Below are 26,282 nucleotides of genomic sequence, written 5' to 3'. Positions count from 1 at the left end.
TTGGTACATAGGCAAATACAGTGTTCAACAATACAAGTACTGCTTGAGTGTGGTGAGCAGTTTTGCAAGTATGGTCATACAGTCCAGACAGGTAAGAAGAGTAATTCATGAGGGAACACTAGTCTGGAACATTTCTTAAGCTTTACTAAAGAAGTAAGATGCCACATCTATGTCACAGAAAAGCCCAGAAAATCCCTCTTATCCTGCCAGTTCCTTTGAGAAACTGCAGTTGATGGATCAAGTGTGTTGAATCCTGCTGTCTTGGGAAGTCTTGCAGGAAGAAGGGAGTGAGGTAGGATCATTTTTCCTAAGCTCCAAGGTGGGAGTGGAGGGGAGGCTGAGGCAGATCAATGGAGTTGAGTGGAGTTAGGAATGGGATGGCCCTGAGGCTATAGATATAAATAATGCCAGCAGACACTAACTGCAGCACTCCGTGTCTCCCACATTGTTTTTAATGCCATGTTTTAATGTCAGCACTACTGTAGATAGTATAGACAACATGGCAGACAGCAGAAACCTTAGTATGTCAGTTGATTAAATTTTAAAATGGATATCATCATTAAAATCTAATTGCATGTTGTCTTTTCTGCAATTCCAGATTCAGCATTTTAGCCTAGGTACGTTTTGTAACAGAAGCCGGGTCATGTTGTCACAAAAGGGGATAGTCAGATTTTTCAACACACAGAATGGATTAAAAATAGCAAACAGCACAATTTGTCCATTGATTAATTAAAGAAATGTGCTGCAACCATGAAAATATTAAAAAATTGTAGAGGAATACATCCCTTTCACTCAGATGATGTTATATCAACAGTGTCTGTTCATGGCATTGAAAAATACCATAATTGAGTGTGGGTGAAATTAAGGTTATAACAAAGACTTTACCTCCTGACACATAGTGTGTTTAAAATAAGTCACTGTCAGTGATGACTCGCATTATTGCATAATCTTAGTAATGTTGTATACTTGCATGTCTCTTGGTGACGTTTGACCTCAACTCATGTCAGGCTTGTACATAAACCCCATTATCCAGCCCATCCTACTTTCACACTTCTCTTGTTGTTCAGAGAAGTCCTCTATTATCGTCCTGTATTATCGTATAGAGAGCCATCTTGACGGTGATTTCTACTGAAAGATGTTTAGTAGATACATATGCAAAAAGTCTCTTTTTATGTGAAGTTATGGACTTTATGTTGATCTTTTTCTGTTTGTTAGCGTTAGTGTTTTTCAATGCTTGTTTATAACTGGTTTCTTGGATAGCATAGCTTTTGAGTGTAGATTGTGTTTAAGGGACTTTGTGCATGCACGCAAAATTACATAGGCTCCTTGTCCACTGGGACCCTCTTGTTCAAGCGCTGACTTCACTATTTTCAACCAAAAGATGTGCGTTTGCGTTGCTGGCAGCACTAAGAGCTGTTCAGGGTTTCAGAACTGAGAGCCAAAACACAATATGTCAAAAATATTTGAAGATACAGGTTGCAATGCAACTGTAAGAGTTGCATATGTTTATGTAGCATTGCTATAAATGGACTATGTATGACTGTGCAGCTCACACATAAATGTACATTCAACGTCTCTATGGTCATGCTAGATTCAGAGAAAGATCAAACTGGTCAGATGACATGTCACCTTCTCACTATATTAACTCCATAGAAAGATGACAAGACCAGCTTACTATGTGCTTATTTTTTGTAGTTTACATAGTGAATTTGTGATGATGTGATGTAAACATAACCACAGGCTTGATTCTGAGATTGAGCTCTAGTTTTAGTGTATGCAAAGTGCAGGAGCAATTTAATCAATTTCTGTCTGTAATGATTGTGTTTGAATAGGACTTCAGTTGTTGAGAATCACTGTTGGTGCCACAGTGCTCTTTATTTCAGCCCTGGGGTGCTCATTAGAGCCAAGGATACCGGGATGTGCGGCTCACTCTTTAAACCAATGATGTGATCAGTCCTCTGGGTTATTCTAAGTTGGATAATTAAATTGCTTGGACGGCATTTAAATCTTAAATTTTCATTGAATATTTTGTAGTTTTTAGAGATCTAATAGTAGTATCTCCCAAAACACATGCAATGAACATCCTAAAATAAAAAAAACATACAGTGGCATTTGCTTCAATTTATCTTAGGGTTAAGCAATTAAAGTTTAAATTTTAGTTGTTGTTTATTGGATAGTTCTAGTAGCAGGTTTGATTTGCAAAATGGATAACACAAAGTTATTCAGGAAATATTTATTATTTCTTCTTCAGTGTAATATTGTCCAGTGTAATCAATGCCTGTGATCATTTCCCAGAACACAAGTGACCATTGTCATATTCCTTTTGTTGTCTAATCAACAGTGCTAAGATAATAAATATGTAATGAGGAGATCTGGAGATGTGCTACAAATCCTCACTTTAGAGAACCTATGTCCATTCAGGTACATCTGTACAGTTTAGGGCAATCTCTAAATGTAAGTGGACTCTGTAGGCGTTGCATAATAGTGGTAGTGATTTGAGAAGCCATAGTTTAATTTTGGATTGTAAATAATATCTTCTTAGTATTATGTTCCCTCATTGTATGTAGTATATGTTGAGAGACTATTCAGCTGGAAAACCAAAGGTATGAGCCCCAAGGTTGGCAAGCATCCTTCAGCTAAAGTGTCCTGAAGCATGACACCAACTCCCTGCTGGGATCAATAAAGTATCGCATTAATGAATGTGTCATCTTCCCATCTGTTGTATAGAAGAGAGCAACATTTTCATCAATAAAAAGCAATGTTGCAAAGTCTTTTCAGGTTGGGTTTGGTTTAAAATGAAATATGATTAATGTGACTTCTGTCTAACTTGTAGGGTAGTTTTTTTCTTTCATTTGTCTTCCTCTTTGTGTACAGTATATTGCATTTAGTTGCCTACACACAACACATCTATAGTTATGAATGGATATGTGAAGTTTTCTTTTCAGACTACAAGGCCAGACTCTAGTCTAACTGGTTTATATGCACACGGATCCTCTTCTAACTTACCTAGAGGAAAGGATTTGTTGCCATAGCTTAAGAACCTTCTGAGAGTATTTCTGCTCTAAATTTCATTTTGCAACCAGAATGCTAATTTCCCCACTAATAGTTTTTCCCCCTAATTTGCATTAGGCAGCACTCTGGATTGTTGTTGCTCATGCATTCAGACTGTGGGTGAACAGGACTGAACTTTGTTGAACTTGTTAAATTAACAGCTTTGCACTCGAGTCCAGTTTGGGCAGTGGGACAAAAAGCACTTACTCTGGAATTAGTCTGCTGGAATCACTTTCATGGACTTAATTTTTTATCCCTTTTCAAAGCGCAAATGTATTCAAATGTGTTAGAAATGTATTATCAGACAACTGTAAGCTCTGTGTAGGGGTCACTACTGTCAGTTTTTTTTTAAGCACTAGAGTACATGGTAATAAAAATACTTGCACAACTACACAACATACTGCATGTGCATTATGTTAATCATAAAGTATGGTGCCTGTTATGAGAGAGGTTTGCAATAGGTATTATAGAAAACCATTAAATGATGGTGTGGAGAAAATGAGTGGTGTGAACTAGTATACCCAGTGACAAGACCAGATAAGATGCAATTTACCTAGCTTTGTATTAGAGTCCAGCTAGTCTAACTATAAGAATTATGCTAGCTGCTGGCAACAGCTAAATACCAAAATGCTGCTTTAAGCAAAGATGGTTGCTATCAGGAGAGCAGTACTGGTAATGTTGAGTCTGCAGCTACAGATGTGTCCTGTCCCTGTTTGAGGGGAAAAATACCGCTGAGGAAATTTGGCACATGGCCTGCATGGATGTTAAAAATGTGCATCCAGTCTTTGGGCAGTCTTTGATTTACATGCAGCAGAGAGTTGAAATGAACCAAGGAGCAGGCTGTAAAGATTGCCACTTTGGGCTAATGTTTGATGACTGCCACTGTCGGATGTGAGCCATGTGTGGGCGTTTTGTATGAGCCCACTCAGCACAGCTGCAGGGATGTCAGTATGGCATACGGCCTCTCTGCTTCCTCGCACTCAGACACAAACACATGTGCTTTCTGCCCCTTCTCTCTCCCCACACTTATTTTCTCTCTTTTAATGCTTCTATAATAGCTACTGTACATGGCTGAATGGTCATTTAACTTATTATTCCAAATGATGAGATGAATTGCATTCTAATTTATTGAGTTAAATAGTAGTCCCAACGCTCTTGCACTTGCAGCACACAACTATTGTAGAAACATTTGTGAATTGATTCTCTTTGCAGCCCTCTTGAATTGATAGCCAAGATTACAAATGGGGTTGGTGGATAAAATCTGGCAGGTTCACCCAACCCCACCTCATTGCTTAATGATGGTAATGAGTTTTATTGACACATCTGATGAGTGCCAAAATGGTCATAGCCTCAGTCCATCATTTGTATCCATGTGCTAAATTTCCTCAAATCATCAGCAGTCAGGGACATCTGAAACAATTATTAGGTTGGAATGGGGGTGTGAGAAGCTCCAACATGCACTCAAGCAGCACCCCACACCTCCATGGCCTTTTTAATGGGAAACACAGCTGCTAAAGCACATCAACCCAGCAGGGCAAAGGTCACTGGGTTTGTCAGATCAAAAGCAGGAATTCTGTGAACTCCAAAGTGAAGAGTGTTTTATTTTACACTTCTCTCCGACCAGAGTGCACACCAGCTGCCTGGTGCCTATGCTTGTGTGGGTTAAATATTAATCGTGTCAACAGATGTGAGAGACAAATGTGAAAGCGAATCAGCTGCAGCTCTCCTATACTTGCAACATTTAAATTGGATTAAGCTTTCATTGCTGGTTTGTAAACCATGTTCATATGCTAATGTAGTTGAAACCAGCGCTTGTTTACGGCTACTATTTTTATTTGTATGTATCCAGTAGCATTGGTACTGCCTCCCAGCACTGTAGACTGTGTGTGTGTGTGTGTGTGTGTGTGTGTGTGTGTGTGTGTGTGTGTGTGTAACCCTCAGCGGGCCAGGAGACAAAATGTGCAAATGTCTCAGCTTTCAGTGTCAGTTTCCACCTATTTGTTACTGATTTAATCTCATGCTTGTTGCTTTGGGATAATGAGAGAGAATTATCATACAGTGTCAGTTTTGGATGTTGATTAACTCTTTGTCTTTGTCAAATTTGAGTCATTTGATGTTCATATTTTAGTCAACAAAAACAAACTCACATTGGATTAATTTTGTCCGTAAGCCTGGTAACGTAACATGACAGAGACAAAACCTTAATGAATGTGGCTGCATGTCGTTTAACAAGGCCATTGACAGTAATTCAATGGTTACTTTAGTGGTTATTTAGTTTTAGTTTCATCTTTGTTGAGAAAAAATGGCTGTAAACTATCATTCTTGTTATTATAATTAACTCTGTCATGTAAATCTGTGTGTCTAATGAATAACAATGTATTATGGTTTATACAGGGACTTACAGTTAGTGTGAATTGTGTGCAGACCTTTCCCACAGTAAGACCCATGGTTATAAACAATCCAGTGTGGTATTTAAAAGTAGTTGTAAAGAATCTAACCGCTTTTAATCTGTGGACTGACTGAAATAAGAAAAGACGATTTATGACGAGTAGTAAATGTAATTTTAAAATGAAAAGCATGTTTTATTTTTGTCAGTTTCTAAATGATTATTTATAATAAAAAATTAATAATTAATTTATTGACAGAAATAACACAGACAAAAAAAAAATAGCTCACAACCCAGAACTATTATTATTATTATTATTATTATTATTATTATTATTATTATATTAATAGTAATATTGCAACGTTTTAACATTACATGTAATCGCTAGACTTCTCTGTTCATATTTAATTCAAAATCTTGATATAGGATAGGAAAGCATGACTTACAGCTTCCACATGTCATCATACAGCCTTGGTCATGAGGAAACAGCCTTACAATAAACCTTGCAGGGCAGGTCTCCTTTGCTCAGGTCTCTAAAATAAAGCTTTTATTTTAGCTTTTACAGCTGTGCTGCACACCACTGCTCTATAATTCCCACTGGCACGAGAATGGAGGCTACGATGCATAGCTAACCACCCACTAAAAATCCACAGTATTCTCAGAAACAGTGCTGTGTATGCCTATTGCACCAGGTTGGCGTGTGTGAGAGTGTGATTATGTGTACACGAGTTTCTGGTAAGTGCTAACTGAACTATTCCTGTGTTTGAATCTGAGAAATCCTGCACAGACAGGAGTTTATGTTTCTTGCAGATTTCTGTGACTAACTGAGTGTGTTTGTGTGTTGCAGGGGTCCTTTCAGTGTGGTGAGGCGCTGCATCAACAGGGACACGGGCCAGCAGTTCGCTGTAAAGATTGTTGATGTAGCCAGCTTCACCTCCAGCCCTGGCCTCAGCACAGAAGGTGAGGAACACAAATGTGCCTGCAGTTTAATCTTAGCATTTGTTGTCACTTGGAGCACCAGATGGGTGGAGTTTACAGAATCAGGATAAGACAGGATAGTTGTCAAAGAGGCTGTCAGTCACACAGAAATACACTTTTTAGACGTACTTACTACTTTGAAATGTTCAACTTAGAAACTGACTGGGAGCCAGTTTGCCAAACCCACCTGCTTCTCCTTTTAAAACAAATTCTGGCAATTATCTGCAAAAGCTGTTTGGCTCAGATATGAAACCCAAAGGCATACACACAGTGTGTAATGTCTTCTCACACACAAATAAATAAGACATAAATGTCACACATGCTGCACCCAGATGAATAATATGTTTGAACTGAATGTGTTTGTTTGTGGATCTTTTGTATGTTTATTGGTTGGGCTGTGATGGTGAATATTGATGCATGCCTTAGCATGTGGTCTTATGATTTGTCATGCTGAGGTCTGTGTGTGTCGACAAGAGAGAGAGAGAGAGCCAAAGAGCATAGGTGTGTATGTGTCGGTGGTAATGTTGGTGTTCACTGTGTGCCATCTGTGAGGTCCCAGTCAGAGATTAGTCTGGCAGCCAGTAACAGCAAGACAAGGGAATGACCCAAAGAAGGAGGGACTGTAAAAATGGAGAGTAGTTTCCAAAACTAAAATCATTTTGGATGTTAGCATATTATTATAATCCTGACTCAAAAATAAGACACCTACCAAATAATATTAGAATATATTTAGATTAAATTACAATTTTTTTTTTTACTTTTACTACTAATTTGGAGTAGTTAGTTTCCTGAGGCATTTGTAGCACGCTTCATCCTGTGGTTAGTTCCACCAAGCATGGTACTATTTAGCTTACCCACAGTATATATGATGACAGGATTGTTGAGATTGATGGAAGTTGGAGTCTTCAAATATATAATGATGGCAGTGTTTCTGATTGTAATGGGAACTGATATGACCTACAACAATACCTTCTATGCTTTATAAAAGTCAGAGACTGTCCTAATAATTCTTTTTACTATTTACAATTCTTTATAATGAATTTTTTTTCTTTCAGTTTTAGTTTTTTCCCCCTTTTTAATTTATTTTAAAGGCACTATTGTATATCTATGATGAGCATTTGATGTTACTTCATACATTCTAAAGTTTAGTAATTAATTAAATGCGTTTATTGGTAAAAACAGGTTAGCTTCCAGGTATGTAAAGAAGTTTATTGAGTGATTACAAAGGCCAAAAAAATCCATAAATACTGATATAACAGAACATTACTGTTTATTGAAGTATTCAGTAAAATACTAAGCCACTAAAATACTACATTTGCTTTTATTTTCCAGCAGATGACGCAGGATGTGAAAATAATATAACAGTGACCATGAAAAGATGGATCTGTATTTAAGACCATATTGTAAATTCTGTGAAGTTTCCCACTGTGAGTTCAGGGGATATTGTACAGAAATGTGTGTCATTTCATCTCTTGATTATTAAATGAATATTCATAGACATTCAAGTGAAACCTGTTCAACGGTGAATCACTGTGAAAAGAAGCATAGAAAAAAGTACCTTTGACACCCACATGTCTGGCACGTTTAAAAGAGAAAAAATAACCAAGTGACAAGGTGGGGGACTCGAGTGCAGCCAGGTCTACAGATTTCTTTCCAGAGACCATAAACCTTTAGGTTATTAAGAAAGAATCTGCATCAGCATAACGTGCGAGAGCCAGAAGTGCAGGCAGAGCTGAGTAACAAACATTTGTAGTTTCACATTAATATATTTGTGTGTCAGCATGCGTGGGTTTTGGAAAAAAAAAACATGATTAATAGTGTAATTAAGAGTTTGGGAGTATTGAGTGAAAGCAGAATGAGTGATTGTGTGTATTTGTGGAATTTAATAAAGATGAATGTGCTTTCGAGCCTTACAGTATTAGATTTGACCAGAAAATACAATAGTGCAATTTGCAGTATTATTAGTTGGATGTGTATTGTAAGTTTAGGTAATGAACATATTGAAAATGTAATTCATCAATACCCTAGACAAATTACAGCTACTGCATGACCAAGCATCAGTGTGATTTGTACAGGCTGGTTTTATTATATGGTTATGATGTTAGAAGATATTATTGCCCTAAAAGGTTCTCTAACAAACTTACCAAGTGTAATTATACAACATTGCGTCCCATGGTCTAATCAAGCCTAAACGCTCTGCATGAGAATCAATGTGGAATTGGCCTTGTGAATGGCTCTGGTTTCATTCAGACTATTCGGGTCTCTCTGGCTCTCTCCCTCTGTCTGAGTGGTTTCCTCATTGCTGTGCAGACACTGGGCTGCATTGTTAAGTTTAAGAATAGATACTCGACAAGACGGGCTGGGGATGAGTGTAAAGAGGAGAGGAGAGAAATAATGAAAGCAAGGCGACATTAGACATTAGAATGGGGCCTCTGTTGTGGGGACACAGTGTCATGTCCCTGTGTTGCGTAATGACACTGGTCTGTCACGACACAATGGACACACACACACAAAGATCAGTAGACTTGCAGATGGAGAGTACAGTGTGTAAATGAGGTTTTTATGGAGTGAGGAGCTCAACAGCAGCATATTATGTCTGTCAGTCTCCATCTCAGTCTTTCCATTTGCTCCTTGATTGTTATTCATTCGATTCAATATTGTGTATTTCTTTTTCCTTTTCTTTATAAGGAAAACTGTCCACACTACTCAGTTTCTTTTTTCCCTTTAATATTATTTTCTTTAATGAGGCAGTTAAGACAGGGAATGCCACAGAGTGATGTAAATGTATTTGCAGTGTAATCTGGTGTGGACCACATATTAATTTTTAATGTACATTTAAAGTGGTATTCTGGTGGTGCAGCATCTGCTTTTACTTGTCCTTCCGCTAGTGACCAGCCTGTTTACTTATGTCTGACCAACATGTGAGGATGTGGATTGCTCAGTAGCCATGAAGAAGAGGGGTCCATCTGAGTGAAAATAAACTGCTATATAGCGCCCCCTGGTGGTGCAGTTGGTGTAAGTGAAAGGAAGTGGGTGCCCTACTGTTCTCGTTAATTTGTCACCTTGGGACACGTTAGAATAAATGCCAGCAAACCACAAAATGAGCATCTTAGCAGTGTGGATTTCTTTCTTTGTCGTGTGTGGTGCCTGCTCACCATGCTTGTTTCCTCCTTGCAATAAAAATGAAACTGGAACCATTTTAACCACTTCTCTGCAACGCAGGTGTTAATGGCTCCAAATTAAGTTCTGCTCAGACTTTGTTTTGGGTGTGGTTGTTCAGTTAATAACTCCAATGTTATTTAGGGCCAAAACATAATTTTCGAAATATTAATTTTATACCTCCCACTTGATCTGTTGATGCACAAAGCCATATTTCTTTGTCATTGCAAAAATTCAGTTGAGTGTGTGTAAAATAAAGTGTTATAATAATAATATTAATAACAAATATTCTGCCAAGGTGAGTTTGATTAAAACACTGGAGCTACACATGCAACAAAGTGCAGCAAACAAAAAATAATGATTTAGTGGTTTTTCCTTTTCTTTTTTTTAAGCTGAGATTAATATATTTGTGACATAAATTTAAGATTGTGGGTTACAGTTAATGATTTTATAAATGTAAAAATCTTCTCATTATTAGCTGTTTAAAGATGAAAGATAACCTTTATTATTGTTGTTGTTAAAATATCAAATTCTGATTACATTAACATTTTCCCCTCATAACCTATAATCAAACTGTTATCAATGTAATATTGTTGATTGTTGAATGTGAACTGTATTTCACCACCATCTGTTAATTTTTTGTCTGCCAGATTTGAAGCGAGAGGCCAGTATCTGCCACATGCTGAAACACCCTCACATTGTGGAGCTGCTGGAGACCTACAGCTCTGATGGCATGCTCTACATGGTTTTTGAATTGTAAGTGTGTATGCAGTCATATCGGATGTGCATCTACAACACTTTTTTGCATCTTGTATGCATAGTCCCAGCCAAGGCAGGAAACACTCTTTATATATAACTTTCAGCTGCTAATCTGTGTGTGTGTGTGTGTATTGTTTTTTTGTTGTTGTTGTTGTTTTAAATATCACAGCCACAAACTAAATTTATCAGCATTTGACAGATGAATACCACTTGTAATTTCATGCCCTAATCTATGTGGTAGAAGCTTTAATCGCAGCAAAGAAGTGTTGCACACAGTGTTAAAGCTCATACATTTAACATTTTGCTTCATGTTGCATATTAGATATTTCTTAAACTATATTAAAATAACTGCCCAAACGTGTTAGTGGTATATTTACATATGTTTTCTAGGAGAATAATGATTGCATTTAAAAAAAATATTTTAAAAAATCTAAAACCTATTAGAATATATTTTGTAAGTTTGCAGCCATGCCTAATTGCACAATAATAAAAGAAAAGTGCTATAATGAAAATATAATTCCTTTGTGTTTATGTTGGGCAGAGCAGGTCATGGAATTATATGCACATCTTTTAATGCTCTGTTAAGAGTTTATATGCTCTTGTGTGAACTGTAAGTGGTAAGTGGTTTGACCTTCTCCTACCCTCATCTTCTTGTTCTTCTTTATTTTACTCTCTTTTAGTATGGATGGAGCAGACCTGTGCTTTGAAATTGTAAAGAGAGCTGATGCTGGGTTTGTGTACAGCGAAGCAGTTGCCAGGTAGGACACACCAAGGCAGTCTAGGAACTGTGGATACATTATATTACATATTATATTGATGTGAAATTACATTAAGTGTGTATGCCCTAATGATATCTCTCATATCTCCCCTTTTTTTGCTTTCTGTTCACGTAGCCACTACATGAGGCAGATTTTAGAGGCACTTCGGTACTGTCATGACAATAATGTGATTCATCGCGATGTAAAGGTGAGCGCTACCCATCCCAGACTACTGAAACCACTAAATGTGTCAGTTTACTCACACCAGGGTGCAGGGAAAGTTTAACCTTTACACATATATAATAAAGGCTTTATACCAGAGACCAGTCATACTGAAATGTGTTCAGGCTTAGCCATGTAGACGCTCTTTGCATTAGCAAATCCCAAATCATGGTTGATCACACTGTTTGTCAAACACTGATCTGGATTTGTTAGGGGTTCTTATAGTCAGATTAGTATTAACCAGTGATTCCAGCAAGATTAACACAAGCAACACACTGCGAGACCAGATGGAACAGTCTTGTTAAAGGTCCTAGATCCACACAGAGGACATTTAACAATATAGTCACCAAAGGGATGAACACAGCCTTGGTTATAATGAAACTCAAACATTTTCCAGTGTTCATATTTATTTCATATTAAATTGACATGTGAAATGTGAAACTGTGACTGACTAACCTGTGTAATGAGGGACATATTGTTTGTTCTATATGTTTGTTCTTGTCTGTCAGACAAGGTATTGTAATTGCAGTAATAATAATACACATAGGAATTTTCAAAAATATTGTAGCACTTGAAATCATCCAATCATTATCATATGTTAGATATTTCATATATTTCTTTTCCTTGTATTTGTTGTTTCATTATTCGCATTCACTGTTGGCCAGTGGGTGCAAGTTTAGTCAGTCCTGTGTGGTGAAGACTCGAGTTGATGGCACAGATACTGGTTCTTGGGGTGCTTAGTTCTGGGTTAGCCAAAGCCAAAGGCACAGATGGACGTCTGTACTCAGTCGTTGAGCTGTTAGATGTTGCATCATTTAGGGAGAGAAGCCGGTTGCCGAGTCGATGTCCGAGTGCTCGGACTGCAGCTTTGCGCACAGAGCCAGATAACAGAAAGTACATGACAGGATCCAAACAGCTATTAAAAGCGGAGAATAACAGCATAACCTCATTGGTGTGGTCCACCATTTGCAAGTAGTCACAAGACACAGTTCCACTGAGCTGGGATAGGATGTATATGGGGCGAAAGGCATGGTAGGGCCCAAAACACACGGTGAACAGAAAGAGGACAAAGAAGGACTTCTTGGCAGTTCGTTTGTATTTCTGTGCGTTGGGAAGATCTGGTTTGTCCTGAGACACCCTCAGCAACCGGGAGGCAATCTTTGCATACGAGACCACGAGCATGATGAAAACGAGCCAGAATAAAGCCACAAGCATTGCATTGAAGTATGCTTTCCCTTTGGCTCTGCGTCGTTGCTTGTACTGGAAGCAGTGGTCATTGTCCTCTTTGTCCTCTGCTGTGGCGATCATAGGCACCGCTGCCATCACTGACAGGCCCCATAGAGCCCCACATGCCAACCAGCTCCATGACCGGGTTTGCCCGCAAAGTGTTATCCTCATGCCTTTCCGTGCTCTGCTTTTTCCCCGCAACCTCAAGTATCGGTCCAAGCTGATTAGTCCCAGTAATGTAATGCTGATGTACATGTTCATATAAAATAGATTTCCAACCAGCTTGCAGGCTACGGTTCCAAGTACCCACTTGTTTCCATTAACATGATAGAAGACCCTGAAGGGGAGGCACGCCAGGAGGACCAGATCGGCCACAGCACAGTTGATGAGGAACACTCGCACAGAGTTGCGACTTGAATGTAGGAAAAGGAAGACCCACAGGGCGAAGAGGTTACCCACAAGCCCAAAGAGGAAGAACATTGAGTAAAAGACTGCAAGCGGCACACGAAGGGACGTGTCATCAAGGGAACACATAGTCTGGTTTTGGGTGGTGAAAGGAGAAGAGGAAGGGGTAAGAGTGGTGGTCGATAAGGAGGAAGACATCGAAACGGGGAGGGATGAAGTAGAAATCGCAAGAGAGGAGTTAGACCATACAGAGGCAGTAAGAGTGAAGGAGGAAGAAGAAGAAGAAGAAGAAGCAGAAGACATGGTCATTGTGGTGTCTCAGCAGTGATGACTTTGGAGTTCTCATTCAGCCTCTGTGAAAAGATGAAAAAAAGCAGTTGTCAGTTTGCTGCCACTGAACAAACAGAATGAATTGCAAATCTTGAACTTAAAGACAAGAAAGAAAAGTCTCTCACTGTGGAACTTACGCACAGACAGATGAGTAATATGTGGCTTTCAAAGGTCACAAACGTAATAGTCAGTGTGAAATGTAAATTATAGTAATTGATGCAATACCATGAAGCAGGTACAGCACTGTATAAAAGAGGAGCTCTAGAAACCAGCTATTGAATTTTCTGGAACATGTACACATTGCCCTCAAGCTATTTTCTGTAGTCGATGGCTTTATTTTTGTATGAGTGGGAACTGGAGTCATGACTAATTAAGTTTCACACATTTAACACATACATTTAAATTTTGCAATATTGCAGTAGAGGTTTGAAATACAAGAGATGCATGAGCGTGTTTGCTCACTCATCGACACTTACGGTCACTCTGTGATTGTTGGGCACAGATGTTTGGTTTAGAGTAGACCACTTACCATAAATATTCCTTCCATCAGGCATTCAGCACAGCTGCAGTTTAAATGTGTGGGAATTATGCAACGCAGTAGTCCAGTGTGTATTTTCCTCTGTCAGACTCCAAACGCAGGAAGCGGTTTGCTGAAACGTTATTCAATAAAACCTGAGCAACATACTTGGTAAACTATGATAGAAACTGCAGCCTCCTTTTCTTTTAGCTTCTTTCTATTTAGTTTCTTATTGAATCATAAATTCGGCAGACTTGTCCTTTTTTCACATAGTTTTGACAGTGTCTTCTCCTCCCTGTCCACTGCTCAGCACTTTCTTCTCATCTTGCCTTCAGTCCTTTTCTGCCTTTTTTCATAGAAATGCTTTTTCTTATCCTTCACTCCCTCTCACACATAAGACTGTTGAGTGTGCTGGTCCTCTTCTCTCTGCCTCTAGTTTTTCTTCTCACTGTGTCTCTCTGATCTTGCACCGCCTCAAATTTCAACATTCTCCACGCCCTTCAAATCTCCCACTTACAAACGCAAAAATGCAAAGACAGGAAACGAGCCCACCACCACACAGAGACTAACACACTCATCCTGTTACTGAGGTTTAGCTTGTACATACCTCTTTCAGTTCTTGTATATTTACTTAAAATTATTTGATCAGCAACAAATTTCTATACAGAGGTTATGGTGTTTTAATTTTGCATGCACAGATCACTGACATAGATCTAGTCTCAAATGCCTGCAGCGTGAGGTTGTTATTTGCATACTTAGTGCTTAAGTCTTGTCCAGAGAGGTAATGAGATTTAGTTTGCAAAAAGCTGGAATTGCTTTTAATGTGCAGATGGACTTCTGTTTGACAGTGGTTAAAGACTGAGAAGTTTCATTTTCCACTGGCTCATAGAATATGCACAGTGAAACGCAGGGTACAGTACTCTTGAGTCTGTGTGTAACAGTGTAAAAAAATAATTAGAACAAAAGTAAAAAATAGATGTAGGATGCAGGATAGGAATTTCAAAGTAAATAAAATGTATAAATCTATGCAGTAGAAGCATTACAATATTTAAATCTATGTTGGCAATGGAAAGTTTTTTTTTCCTAGCATGTGATTAAAATATAAGGAAACAAGAGCAAGAATCTGTAAATTTATTTATTTGTTGGCAGACGTGTTGTCGAAGTACAAATACATACTCAAGCAATGTTTGATATGTTGACTGACATACAGTGGACTATTAACAATGTAAAGGAGCTTCAGAAATTATTCAGACGTCTTCACTTTTTGCACAGTGTGTTGCGAATAACATTTTAAACAATGTAATTATTCAAAACATACATTTCATAGAGTAGTTAATAACCATTGTACACCGATTTAAATCCTGGGGCAAGAAGTATTTCCTGTCTTGTCATTGTGATACTAAAGTTCACTAACCAACAAATGAACACACAACATCCTGCACATAATGAGCAAAGCAATGTTTTGCACAGTTACAAAAATAGTGAAGATTTTTATTGTAGTAAAAAAAAAAAAGTCTCATCTCATTTGTTGGTGGAGTTTTTGCATTGCTTCATACAGCTTAATAAGTGAACGTGATTCCTATTGGGATGGTCCCTCATTAACCTGCAGAAAATCAAGGACAAATTAATCTTCTGTTTTCTTTCTCGTGTATAATTTGACCATTTTTGGTTTGTTTGTAGCCTCACTGTGTGCTGTTGGCCTCAAAGGAGAACTCTGCTCCCGTCAAGCTCGGAGGCTTTGGAGTGGCAATACAGTTGGGAGAGTCTGGCTTAGTAGCTGGAGGTACCTCAAAAACACCAGTATACACTCGTGCATGATTTGCTACTACATGTGCATAGGCATACATACATGCATACATACAGAAATAAATTAGTCAGAGGATGGAAAGTTACATTTAATAATTGAAGCGATCACCATATAATCTTTAAATTAGTTGTATGCTAGACAAGCAAGTTCAGACAGTGAATGATTACTCAGTTTTATCTATGAATGAAGAGATGAAGAGAATTTCAAATGAAAATGGAGTTTGCTGTGAGTGGAAACAATAAGTAAATTCTAAAGTTTTGATAACCAATTATCAGTCATTTAACAAATAAAATACACTGTGTCTCTCTGATCTTGCACCGCCTCAAATTTCAACATTCTCCACGCAAATAAAATACACTAAATTAATTATATATTTGCGTAGAGCTGTTGAAAGGCATTTGTCTTTATTTTATAATGTATAACACTCAATTAAAAGAATGACATTATCTGATTGTTAAAATAATTTTTATTGCAGCCCTTCACATATGCATATCCTGTACATCATATCTCAGTTTCATCCATTTTTCATTAACTCTCATATCTCCTCTTAAACTCTCTCTGTCTGCTCTCTTCAGGTCGAGTCGGTACTCCCCACTTCATGGCCCCCGAGGTGGTGAAGAGGGAGCCATACGGCAAACCGGTGGATGTGTGGGGGTGTGGAGTTATTCTCTTCATCCTCCTGTCTGGCTGCCTGCCTTTCTATGGTACCAAGGAGCGCTTGTTTGAGGCCATCATTAAGGGGAAATACAAAGTGAGGATATTATTGTTAAAACACTTGTTGTCTGTGTTTATAAACAGAGCTGTGCTCTTTAAGCAATATTCTGCATTGTACATCAAATAGTTTAAATGAGTGGAACATGAGGCCAAATCTATTGTATAGAAATGTGTCTTTGCTTTCCTGTTGTTTCTGTCACACTTGCTAACCAGACAAAGGCCAGTACATGAATATAGTGAGATAAAGGCTTCTTAAAAGTTCTGGATTCAGCTCCGACAATTTCCTGCTTTGTGCACTAATCTGTGGCAGATGTAATCACTGCAGGCAGCTTGATGGACAACACTGAGGTATCTTGCATCAAGCTCATGCTGTTTCTAGATTCACCACTTTTCCTTTCAAACTAGTCTCAGACCACAGCTTGGCTTTTCAACTGTTATATATTAGTTGACATGCTTCTGAAAGTCTCTTCTTGTGTGTGTTTGTGTATGCGTGCCTGTCCAGATGAATCCGCGCCAGTGGGCCCACATTTCTGAGAGTGCCAAGGACCTGGTGAGACGCATGCTAATGCTGGATCCAGCAGAGAGAATCACTGTCTATGAAGCCCTCAACCACCCCTGGCTGAAGGCAAGTCACACAAACACATGCTGCTACTAATAATTAATGTAATTCATGCTAAGCGTTGTGACTTTGCAAATGTTTGTAGGTTTAACCAATTTCCTTATGTGATGCAACATTAAAAAAGGAAACCACATGCAATGTTGATGCACATATTCAGTTTTCAGATAAATAATCTTAAGCAAAGTCACCTTTAAACGACTAGTTGCCTTGATGAACAGTCTAACACTTCCTTCTGCTTGGAGCCACAGTTTTGTTTTCACATCCGTTCTGTTACTGCTGTACATGTGCATGCACACATACATTGTGATTATGTTTCCACATTGTTTCTAGGTTCTATTTTTGCTAATGTGGGTATCTGTGTGTGTGTGTGTGTGTTTGTGTGTGTGTTTGTGTGTGTGTGTTTGTGTGTGTGTGTTGTGTGTGTGTGTGTGTGTGTGTGTGTTTGGTGTATGTAGGAGAGGGACAGGTATGCCTACAAGATCCACCTACCAGAAACGGTGGAACAACTGAGGAAGTTCAACGCCAGAAGGAAGCTGAAGGTTAGCAGAGGACTGATGCTGAATTTACAGATTCAGCAAGATTAAAATATGAGAAAAGAGGAAGTGTCTACACCTCCAGAAAGTGCAGCTGTTTCTGATCATTGACCTAGTTTAATTTCTTGTCAAATGTTTGGTCTCGTACAGGAATAAGTAATGGAACTGTTCACAATCTTCTTTTCATATAGTGGTTATGAAATGTGACCTGCTTTTTAAGTGTCAAATATTAAGAGGCTAAGGTATTGTACATATTGTCAGGGTAGCTGTCTAGTAGCTGAAGCTCAGTAGGCACTGTGGGATGTAGGACAATGACCCTAAACATCAAAGTAAATTTATTACATAATGATTTTGGACACCCAAAATGTGCCTTTTGCAGTGGCCCAGTCAGAGCCCAGATCTCTTTCCAATAGATGCTGTGGAATTACCTTAAGAGAACTGTTCACACCAGACATCCTAAAAATGTGGCTGAGCTGAAGCGGTTTTGTGAAGAGAAATGGTCGAAAGTTCCTCTTTTGTGCAGGTCTAATATGCAGCTACAGGAAGCAATTGCAATCCCTTTCTCTGGTGATGTACTTACAGCTCAGAACATGGAGGAAGTATAAAATATGTGTTTTCTCTGCATTTTCTCCCAGGGTGCAGTGCTGGCTGCTGTTTCTAGCCACAAGTTTAATTCCTATTATGGTGACCCACCAGAGGAGCTACATGACTTCTCAGATGACCCCACCTCCTCAGGTAAATCACACACAGATCAGTTTGGGTAGGACAAAGGCATTAAAATAATAAATCTTCCTCCATAAGTGAAATATCCACTGATTCATGTCACTGAAGGTGAGAGATTAAACCTATCAACATGCATCTGCACCGAGGAAACACAATGGTTTCTATTGTTAGCACCTTAATGTGATCTCCAGCTGTCTATATAGAATTTAGGTCAAAGCAAATATGTTACCCAACAGCCTCACTTCCCTGTCTCGGCTTTGGACTTTCACTTCTGCTGGCTGTACCTACAATTAGTTATCAAAAGATTAAAACCGTGTGTGTCCTAGTAGTAAACAACAGAAAATGTCCAGTGAATTACATCATCATATCATGAATGAGTACTATGAATTCAGCTTTTTCCATTTTCAGCTAAGATTTTTCTTTCTGCAGCCAGATACAATGCCATGTATGCCCTTTATGCTGAGGCTGGCAGTCTGTTGCAATCAGGCTTCCTGATGACTGGTTTATTTTTGCAGTTGGACACCAGACATGCTTCTGGTCATTGCCTTGTTGTAGTAGAGATGCTTGCATCAGCTTGGCAGATTACTTTTGCTGATTTTCTCTCTCTGTTGCTCTTCCTACCTGCCCTCTTGCTTCCTCGTTCTCTGTTCTTTTCCTTCTTGCTTAATTTCTTCTCCAGTGAAGTGTTAAACTCTGCATCTGTAGTTACTGCAAACATCTAACCTCAGCTTCTCTTTTTTTGGTGTTATCTTTCTTCTGTTATGCTATCTCTAGGACTGCTAGCTGCTGAAAGTACGTATTCCCCTGCCCGACCAGAGATTCTTATTGTGTGACATTGCCATTGTGTCATCACCTGCTTTTTAATTTTTATCACCCCCCCTCCCCCTTCCAAAACAGCTTCTTCTGTCTTCTCTCCTGTCTCCTTTTTAGAGAAAACTTACTTGATTTGGTTTTTAATTGTAATGCTTTTTCTTGGCCTGTAAATATCATATTCTGTTCAAATGCATCTTCATCATTCCAGTCTCACAAAGCTTTGTAAAAACAGATGGGTTTAAATGTTCTGATGACTGTGTGCTATGAACAAAACACAAAACAAAGCTAAAAAGGTTCAGGTGCTTACATCCTTCCAACAGTGGAATTATCATCATGTTCTGGTAACTACTAAGTTTTTCTTTCAGAATACAGACAAGATGTTCTATATTATTTCAAAAGCAGAGTCTTAGGGGTAATAGGTATAGTAATGACTAATTGATTAAGGGGATCAGTTCAGCACTCTCACCCATTTTAAGTCTCTAATCCCACCTTATTTATGTCTTCTACAAATACCAATAAAAATTATTGTTGAATTTTGTTTTGGTCAGGCACTGAATAAGGTATGAATTTTGTATGTCATAAGCTTTTAGTGATTACCAATTATTGATGTGTACTTGGTATTTCTTTAATATGTATATTTAGAGTTGTGTGACGCATGTAAACAGAACTTTTCTGGAAAACCCATTATTAGCCTATCATTATATACGTGTGGAACTGGGATTAATGTTTCCATATCCATCTTTCAGCTTGTATTACAGAGATTCTTTCTAGAGTTTGCTTTTTAACTAAGCTCAGTCTCAGTCTCAGACATCCCTGTTATCATATTGAATAACATCAACAATGGAAAAAATTGACTGAGTGCAGAATTAAACCATTTCAAAGATGGAATGAGCCCTAGTCTCCATATTTATTGTGAAATATTAAGTCATTTATAAGAGAGAGAGCTCATTCCCTGGCTTGACTGTAATCATGTAAAGTAAATCAATTCAGTTTTATTTGTATAGCACCAAAACACAACAGAAGTCATCTCAAGGCCCTTTACACCCCTTAATGTTTATGACCTTACAATATATTACTGTTTATAGAATTGTATAGAAAACCCAACAACCCTACTTATGTAATGTCACCTATCACTGATAAATTCACGGGTAATTGAAGACAGCTCGTGTGTTCAGAGGTGTCACTGATCCCAAACTATTCTCTAAAGCTTTAATGCAAACCACCTTCAGAGCTGTCAGGGAGAGGAAGGTTTATTCTGACCACACATAACTGTTTTTGAATCTATACCTGATCTATAAATGCCTTTATGTAGATTAGAATTCTTTCTTTACTGCTTCCACTGCATTTTTGTTAAATTACCACTTTTTTGGGTGAACTTCTCCTAACCATTCATCCTTCATCCTCACTGTGACTTTCTGAAGTGACTTTGTTCTGATGTTGTATTGATGCCATGTACCGCTGTTTCTCTGGTTTTGCTGCATGTGTGGGCGATGCAGCAGGTACTTGGGGTTAAATAGTTCTGAGTGTTTGTGTGTGTTTTGTGTTATGATTTCTACTGTCTGTGGTTTTGTTTTGTGCTTCTGTATTTCTTGTTTCTAGTTTTATTTGTCTGTGTTTTGCTTGTTTATGGATGTGTAACAGGTGGTGCGTCTGTGGATATGTCTGTTTGCCATGTTCAGTGTTTGCATTTGTGTTGTGTTGAGTGTTTGCAGGGACTGCTTGGTGTACTTGTCAGATTTCTGTCTATGCACGCTTCAGTCCATATTTGTGTATAATGTACGTGTGTGTGTGTACACACAGGGGCAGTATCACAGGTTTTGGACAGTCTAGAGGAAATTCATGCATTGACAGACTGCAGTGAGAAAGACATGGACTTCCTGCACAGTGTCTTCCAGGATCAGCATCTCCACACCCTCCTAGATGTGAGTGAACTATAACATTTAGTTTTCTTCGTCTGTAATACCAAAAGTGCCCAGTAGCTGTCACGACAAGTCAGGAGAACTACACACAGTATTTGACCTAGATTTTATCATCTTATTATAAATTCGTGCATGTGTTGTTTGGTTCTACATGTGTGATTGAAGTGAAACTGTGCTTTTCTAATCAACCTCTGTGTTTTCATTGTTTTTCATTTCAGCTTTATGACAAAATCAACACTAGGTCATCCCCTCAGATAAGAAACCCCCCTAGTGATGGAGTGCAGAGAGCCAAAGAGGTAAGGCAATTGCCACTTGTGTTTACTAAATGAAGGAACAATTTAAGATGACAAACCCCCTTTTTAAAAACAATAATCACCTCTATGACCACTGATGAAGCTTAATAATCTAAAAAGGTTCATTTGTACCTTTTTAACCAATAATGTGACACTAATGTTTGGCAATGTTATTAATTATGAGTGTATATAGTATTGAGAGTATTTATGTTTTTTTAACCAGGTACTGGAAACCATCTCCTGTTATCCAGAGAACATGGAGGCCAAGGAGCTCAGGAGGATCCTTACACAGCCACACTTCATGGTGAGTTATTATTAATCTAACACACATAGCATTAACAGACACAATCTTAATTATATCTTTGTTTTAGATTGTTTCGTCTTTATGAGTAGGGTGTGCTCACTAGTGTATAAGATTACAACTGTATCGGAAGTAGGGCTCATATAACTCCCTTGGCCACAAAGCTGCTTAGCACCTGCGCTTCACGAGCCCTCAGGCAGGGATAGACAGAAGCATTAGAGCACCAGGAAGAACATGCTGGGGGACTGATGTGGATATACAGTAATTTATGCTGTGACTGTTAATACCACAGTTTTTTTTGGATGACTCTAGTGGCCTAAACAAATCTGAACCAAGAAGAATAATTTGGGAGGATACTGTTGACAGGCCGAACACATTTGGTGGAGCTGGATTACATTTGTAGGGTTTGTAAACTGTGTTACCCAAAGAAATGTAGCTGTAGTTTTGTGTTACTGCAGTTTTCGTCACAGTAATCATTACTGATGACTGTCGTGTGTATATACAGTTCATCAGGTCTAAGCTTGTTTTTAATGTTTGGCTGTTGCTTTTTATTTGTTTTCCCAATTTTTTGTTAGATGACACTGGTATTTATTCGACTCAGTTAGACATACCAGGAGCTGGGGTGATTCCCTCTGCTGATTGTATGGCACTTACTAGAGCTGTCACGCCTTAGGTTTGGTTCAATCCAATTAGGCTGTCTTGCTGTCTGACCTGACCAGTGGGCTTTTTCATCCTGCTGTAGACACTGAACAGTTCAGTTAACAGAATGTGTGTGAAGGGTTAGGAGCAATTATTTCACATTTTCATGTATGTTTTTCATGTAAATAACTTGATGTATGTTAATTTTTGGTTATTCTGTAACATTTGTTAAAGTTTTCCAAGACACATTAACGTTCAACATAGGTTAAAAGCCTTTTTGTGCAAGCTGTTCAATCATCAGGGTGAATTGGTTACTCGGATGAGTGGATGTGATCATTTGGCAAATGCAGTGAGTAGATGTTTGAAAAGAGACCGTGTGTCAGTGACCTGATTAGTGCTCGAAGAAGATTAGTGTAAGGCACACTCTTTCTAATGATGACTCTACCCACTGACACAAACATTGTGAAGTATTTACCTCTTTTCTGGGATTTGGTGACATGTATTCAGCCAGAGATTTCAGTCATAAGTTGGATTCTCTTTCTTCAACATTACAACATCTTCCACACTCACTAAAATTGTTGTCACTACTTGGGATCAGACTTGACATTTGTGTCTGTTTACCTTCAAGGCTCTGCTGCAGACCCATGATGTGGTGGCCCACGAGGTCTACAGTGATGAGGCACTCAGGGTGACGCCCCCACCCACTTCACCTTACCTGAACGGAGACTCCCCAGACAGCACCAACGGAGACATGGACCTGGAGAACGTCACCAGAGTTCGTCTGGTCCAGTTTCAGAAGAATACTGACGAGCCCATGGTGTGTAGACAGAAAAACATGATGATTTCTTTTTTATTTTATTTTATTTTTTTATCTTAACCACTTGATTTCAGGATACACGTTCACTTCCCTTTTCCACTTCACAGTAAAAGAATTGTAGCAAACATTGCTTGGCAGTAGAGCAACGTTTTGCATTACAAGCTAGTCTGCTATATTTAAGTCTCAGAAACCAACCATTTTATAAACCACACTGGGTGTCACAGTTACTTGAGATTGAGGTAAATATAGCAAGTTTCTTGTAATGCTCTGCTGCTCTGCCTATAGCCCTGCATGTTCTGTTGCCTGCACAAGGCTATCCCAAGTGATTTATCATGGCACTAAAGATGGAGTCAATGCATGCTATTGTAATGCATTAGGAAAGTTATTATTGCCTCATGAAAGTTTACCCTGTACGTCTCTTCTAGGGCATTACTCTTAAAATGAACGACCTCAACCACTGTATCGTGGCCCGCATCATGCATGGTGGAATGATTCATCGACAAGGTATATATATAAAAATACTATGCTCAAGCTTAAACCACTCATGCACATAATAGCAGTAATAATAGTCACACATTCATTTTCAGTTACATTTTAGTTTTAGATTTTCTCTCAAAACTAAGATTAATTAGAGCATTTACTGTAGTACCTGGGGAGATAACAGTTTGAAAATACCACTCTTAGGTTCCACCCTCTTATTGAACTAACTCAAATAACCATGAACTCTAACTCTTCCTCACATTACCTAGGCTCAGCTTTTTTTCCTGGTATGTGCTTTGCGAAGCAGTCATGTTTGAACACCCCAGAGCCTCATTTGTAGCCTTTATTAATTCATTATTTCTCTGCTTCAGGGACTCTGCATGTAGGAGATGAGATTCGAGAGATTAATGGCATCAGCGTTGCCAATCAGACAGTAGAACAGCTCCAGAAAATGCTGGTAAGTCATATCACACTTTCTTTCCTCTACTGAGAATGTGAAGTTGATGTCACATCGTGTTGAATATCTATTTAGGTACGACATTGTGCTTACTTTCTCATGCAGTTTGCTGGCTTGTGAATTATTATGTCTTGCACCCATCAACTGGAAAACTGTTCATGATCTCAGGGACTTATAACTTGTAAACTCCCACAAAGTATATGTGCTCAGTCCAAAATCGAGATAATTTACAATGTGCAGGCAGTGGAGATAATGCATTAGGGTTTGTAATTCAGTCTTGGGTTTCCATGTTATATGGATTTACATTTACATTTAGTTATTTGCCAGATGCTTTTATCTAAAGCGACTGACAAGTGAGGTACAAAGCAAGCAAATAAATAAGCCAAGGAGATGAACTTAAAGTGTAAAGTAAATTGCTCTAGAAAGAGCTGTTTCATGGGGTATAAGTGAAAGATTGTTTTTAATAGTTTGTTAAAATACTGTTATTGCACTTTTGTGTTGCACATTACTCCCATTTGGGTCAGTTTTTATTTCACTGTCCTCATCACTTCCTCCTTCATCCCATTTGAAAAAATTAAGCAACAAAACTAAATGTTTGCTGGCAGTCCACTAATGAACAAAATAAACAGATCATGTACATCACAATATGGTAGTACAGTGCAACACAGTATGATGTACCGTAACTTCACATTGTCTATAGTTAGACCATTCTAGCAACTTATGTGTTTTTTTGTAATGTCTTTTATGTGTATGCACTTTTTCACTTGGTGTACTGTAGTCTGTATTTGACGTATCATATATGTATGTATAGTAGATATGTGGACTAATGTAGTAACAGCTTAAGTGAGAAATTTTATGTCTCAAATGTTGAACTCGGCTTTATCCCGATCACTTTCTTGTTTTGTGATGTTTTGTTCCCATTCAATCTTATACAGTGCACTTTTCCTTTTCCCCACAGAGAGAGATGAGGGGTAGCATCACCTTTAAGATTGTGCCCAGTTACCGGTCCCAATCTATGTCTTGTGAGGTAGGGGAACAGCAGCACACATTTGTTTATGATGTTTTGCAGATTCCACAGAAGGAGGAAGAACACAGCTGTTTTATTTATTTTCTGTTGCAGAAAGAATCACCAGATTTATCCCGACAGTCGCCTGCAAATGGTCATGCCAGTGTGACCAGCTCCATCCTGGTAAATTTCCACTTCTTTCTTCCACTCATTCAGTTTCACACATACAGAAACAAGTCAGTGAAAGAAAAACTGTCTGAACATATTAGTTTTTCATAGAGTTATTAAGAAAATACACACGGTTCAGCACATAGAAAAGTTAGCCACAAAGCAAGTGTTACATCAGAATCAGTGTGTTCACGTCATTTCAACTGGTAACTATCAAAATAGAAGCCTATATTGTTATAGGGGCCTTTGGAACAAATACTAATAAAGGGTTAATGTCATCCCACCTAGGACCTGCCATCGACAGTTCAGCCCAAAGGCCGTCAGGTGAGGTTTCTTCCTTCTTTACACTGTAGCTGCATTGCTCCAACTCAGCTTTGAGCTCCTCCTCACAATCTGCTACTGATATGACAAACTAACACTCATTCCAACACGTCCAAACCTGCATGTCTGTACTTAAAAGCACTGACATTTTCCATTCCATCTATTTTTCTTACATCAAATATTCCTCTTCTATGTAAAGCAGTAACTCCAGTGTGCATTGGCCAACACTGAGCACTGGAAAAAAACTAATTTTATAGATTCTTGGTCTGTCCAATCTTAAATCATAGTGCAAAATCGTTTAGTTGACAAACATATTTCCTTGCTATATAATAGAAACAGATTCAAGTCTGTAATAGGAGTCAGTCATTTGCAATGAAAATGTTAGGAACCCTAATTTGTCTAGGTTACAACATTCTCTTAAATTAATTTCTTATTTGTTGATTTCGGCCATTTTTGTCTGTGGCATGGTATGTTTATCATGCTCAAAGATCACACATACATAGCCACACACACATATATACTGTATAAGTACAAGCACTGTATTAATAGCTTTAGCATCCAATGGTGGATTCCTCATCACACCTCCTTTGTTTATATCCCCAGCGTTTTCAACTGCATGATATATGTGTAAGTGTGTGTGTGTGTGATGCTCTCAACCCCATAGATCTCCAGATCTCCTGCTATCAAGGACAAATTGTCCGTCAAGGTAAGATGTATGGACCCTTTCTAGAAGTAGATCCCAACTCCTTCCACCCCCATTGCAGAGCTCGGTTCCTCCTCATAGTTGTGTCTAAATGCCATGCTACTGTATCTAACAAGGCAAAATCTTCATATCTGGTTTGTAAGTGGCCCAAAAAAAAAAAAAAAAAACACGTGGATG

At 38.5% G+C, this 26,282-nt stretch overlaps 2 protein-coding genes across 6 annotated transcripts in view; one reads left to right on the top strand and one right to left on the bottom strand.

Moving 5' to 3' along the window:
• LOC113163414 (peripheral plasma membrane protein CASK) overlaps positions 1-26,282 on the top strand; it is a 38,617-nt gene that overhangs the window by 2,754 nt on the left and 9,581 nt on the right. For 2 of the 5 annotated variants that reach the window (XM_026362015.1, XM_026362014.1), the window contains exons 2-20: positions 6,285-6,397; positions 10,225-10,330; positions 11,014-11,091; positions 11,227-11,299; positions 15,473-15,575; positions 16,175-16,350; positions 16,816-16,938; positions 17,388-17,471; positions 18,101-18,200; positions 20,802-20,923; positions 21,139-21,216; positions 21,437-21,517; positions 22,782-22,970; positions 23,396-23,474; positions 23,822-23,907; positions 24,866-24,934; positions 25,028-25,096; positions 25,370-25,405; positions 26,067-26,108. In XM_026362015.1, coding sequence (XP_026217800.1) covers positions 6,285-6,397; positions 10,225-10,330; positions 11,014-11,091; positions 11,227-11,299; positions 15,473-15,575; positions 16,175-16,350; positions 16,816-16,938; positions 17,388-17,471; positions 18,101-18,200; positions 20,802-20,923; positions 21,139-21,216; positions 21,437-21,517; positions 22,782-22,970; positions 23,396-23,474; positions 23,822-23,907; positions 24,866-24,934; positions 25,028-25,096; positions 25,370-25,405; positions 26,067-26,108 — 1,807 coding nt within the window. Of the gene's footprint in view, positions 1-6,284; positions 6,398-10,224; positions 10,331-11,013; positions 11,092-11,226; positions 11,300-15,472; positions 15,576-16,174; positions 16,351-16,815; positions 16,939-17,387; positions 17,472-18,100; positions 18,201-18,962; positions 18,981-20,497; positions 20,501-20,801; positions 20,924-21,138; positions 21,217-21,436; positions 21,518-22,781; positions 22,971-23,395; positions 23,475-23,821; positions 23,908-24,865; positions 24,935-25,027; positions 25,097-25,369; positions 25,406-26,066; positions 26,109-26,282 lie in introns of all 5 variants that reach the window. The other 3 variants (XM_026362017.1, XM_026362016.1, XM_026362019.1) reach the window with 2 other exon arrangements.
• Positions 11,713-14,228, bottom strand: LOC113163415 (probable G-protein coupled receptor 34). The gene is made up of 2 exons (XM_026362020.1): positions 13,805-14,228; positions 11,713-13,298 (listed from the first exon to the last, which is right to left on the bottom strand). The coding sequence occupies exon 2, from the start codon at positions 13,252-13,254 to the stop codon at positions 11,965-11,967; it is 1,290 nt and encodes a 429-aa protein (XP_026217805.1). The 5' UTR covers positions 13,255-13,298; positions 13,805-14,228; the 3' UTR covers positions 11,713-11,964.

Source organism: Anabas testudineus, chromosome 2 (assembly GCF_900324465.2).
Source record: "Anabas testudineus chromosome 2, fAnaTes1.2, whole genome shotgun sequence".
Taxonomy (NCBI): Eukaryota; Metazoa; Chordata; class Actinopteri; order Anabantiformes; family Anabantidae; genus Anabas; species Anabas testudineus.
Note: the sequence above shows the minus strand (reverse complement) of the source record. Positions and strands in the feature narration are given on the sequence as shown.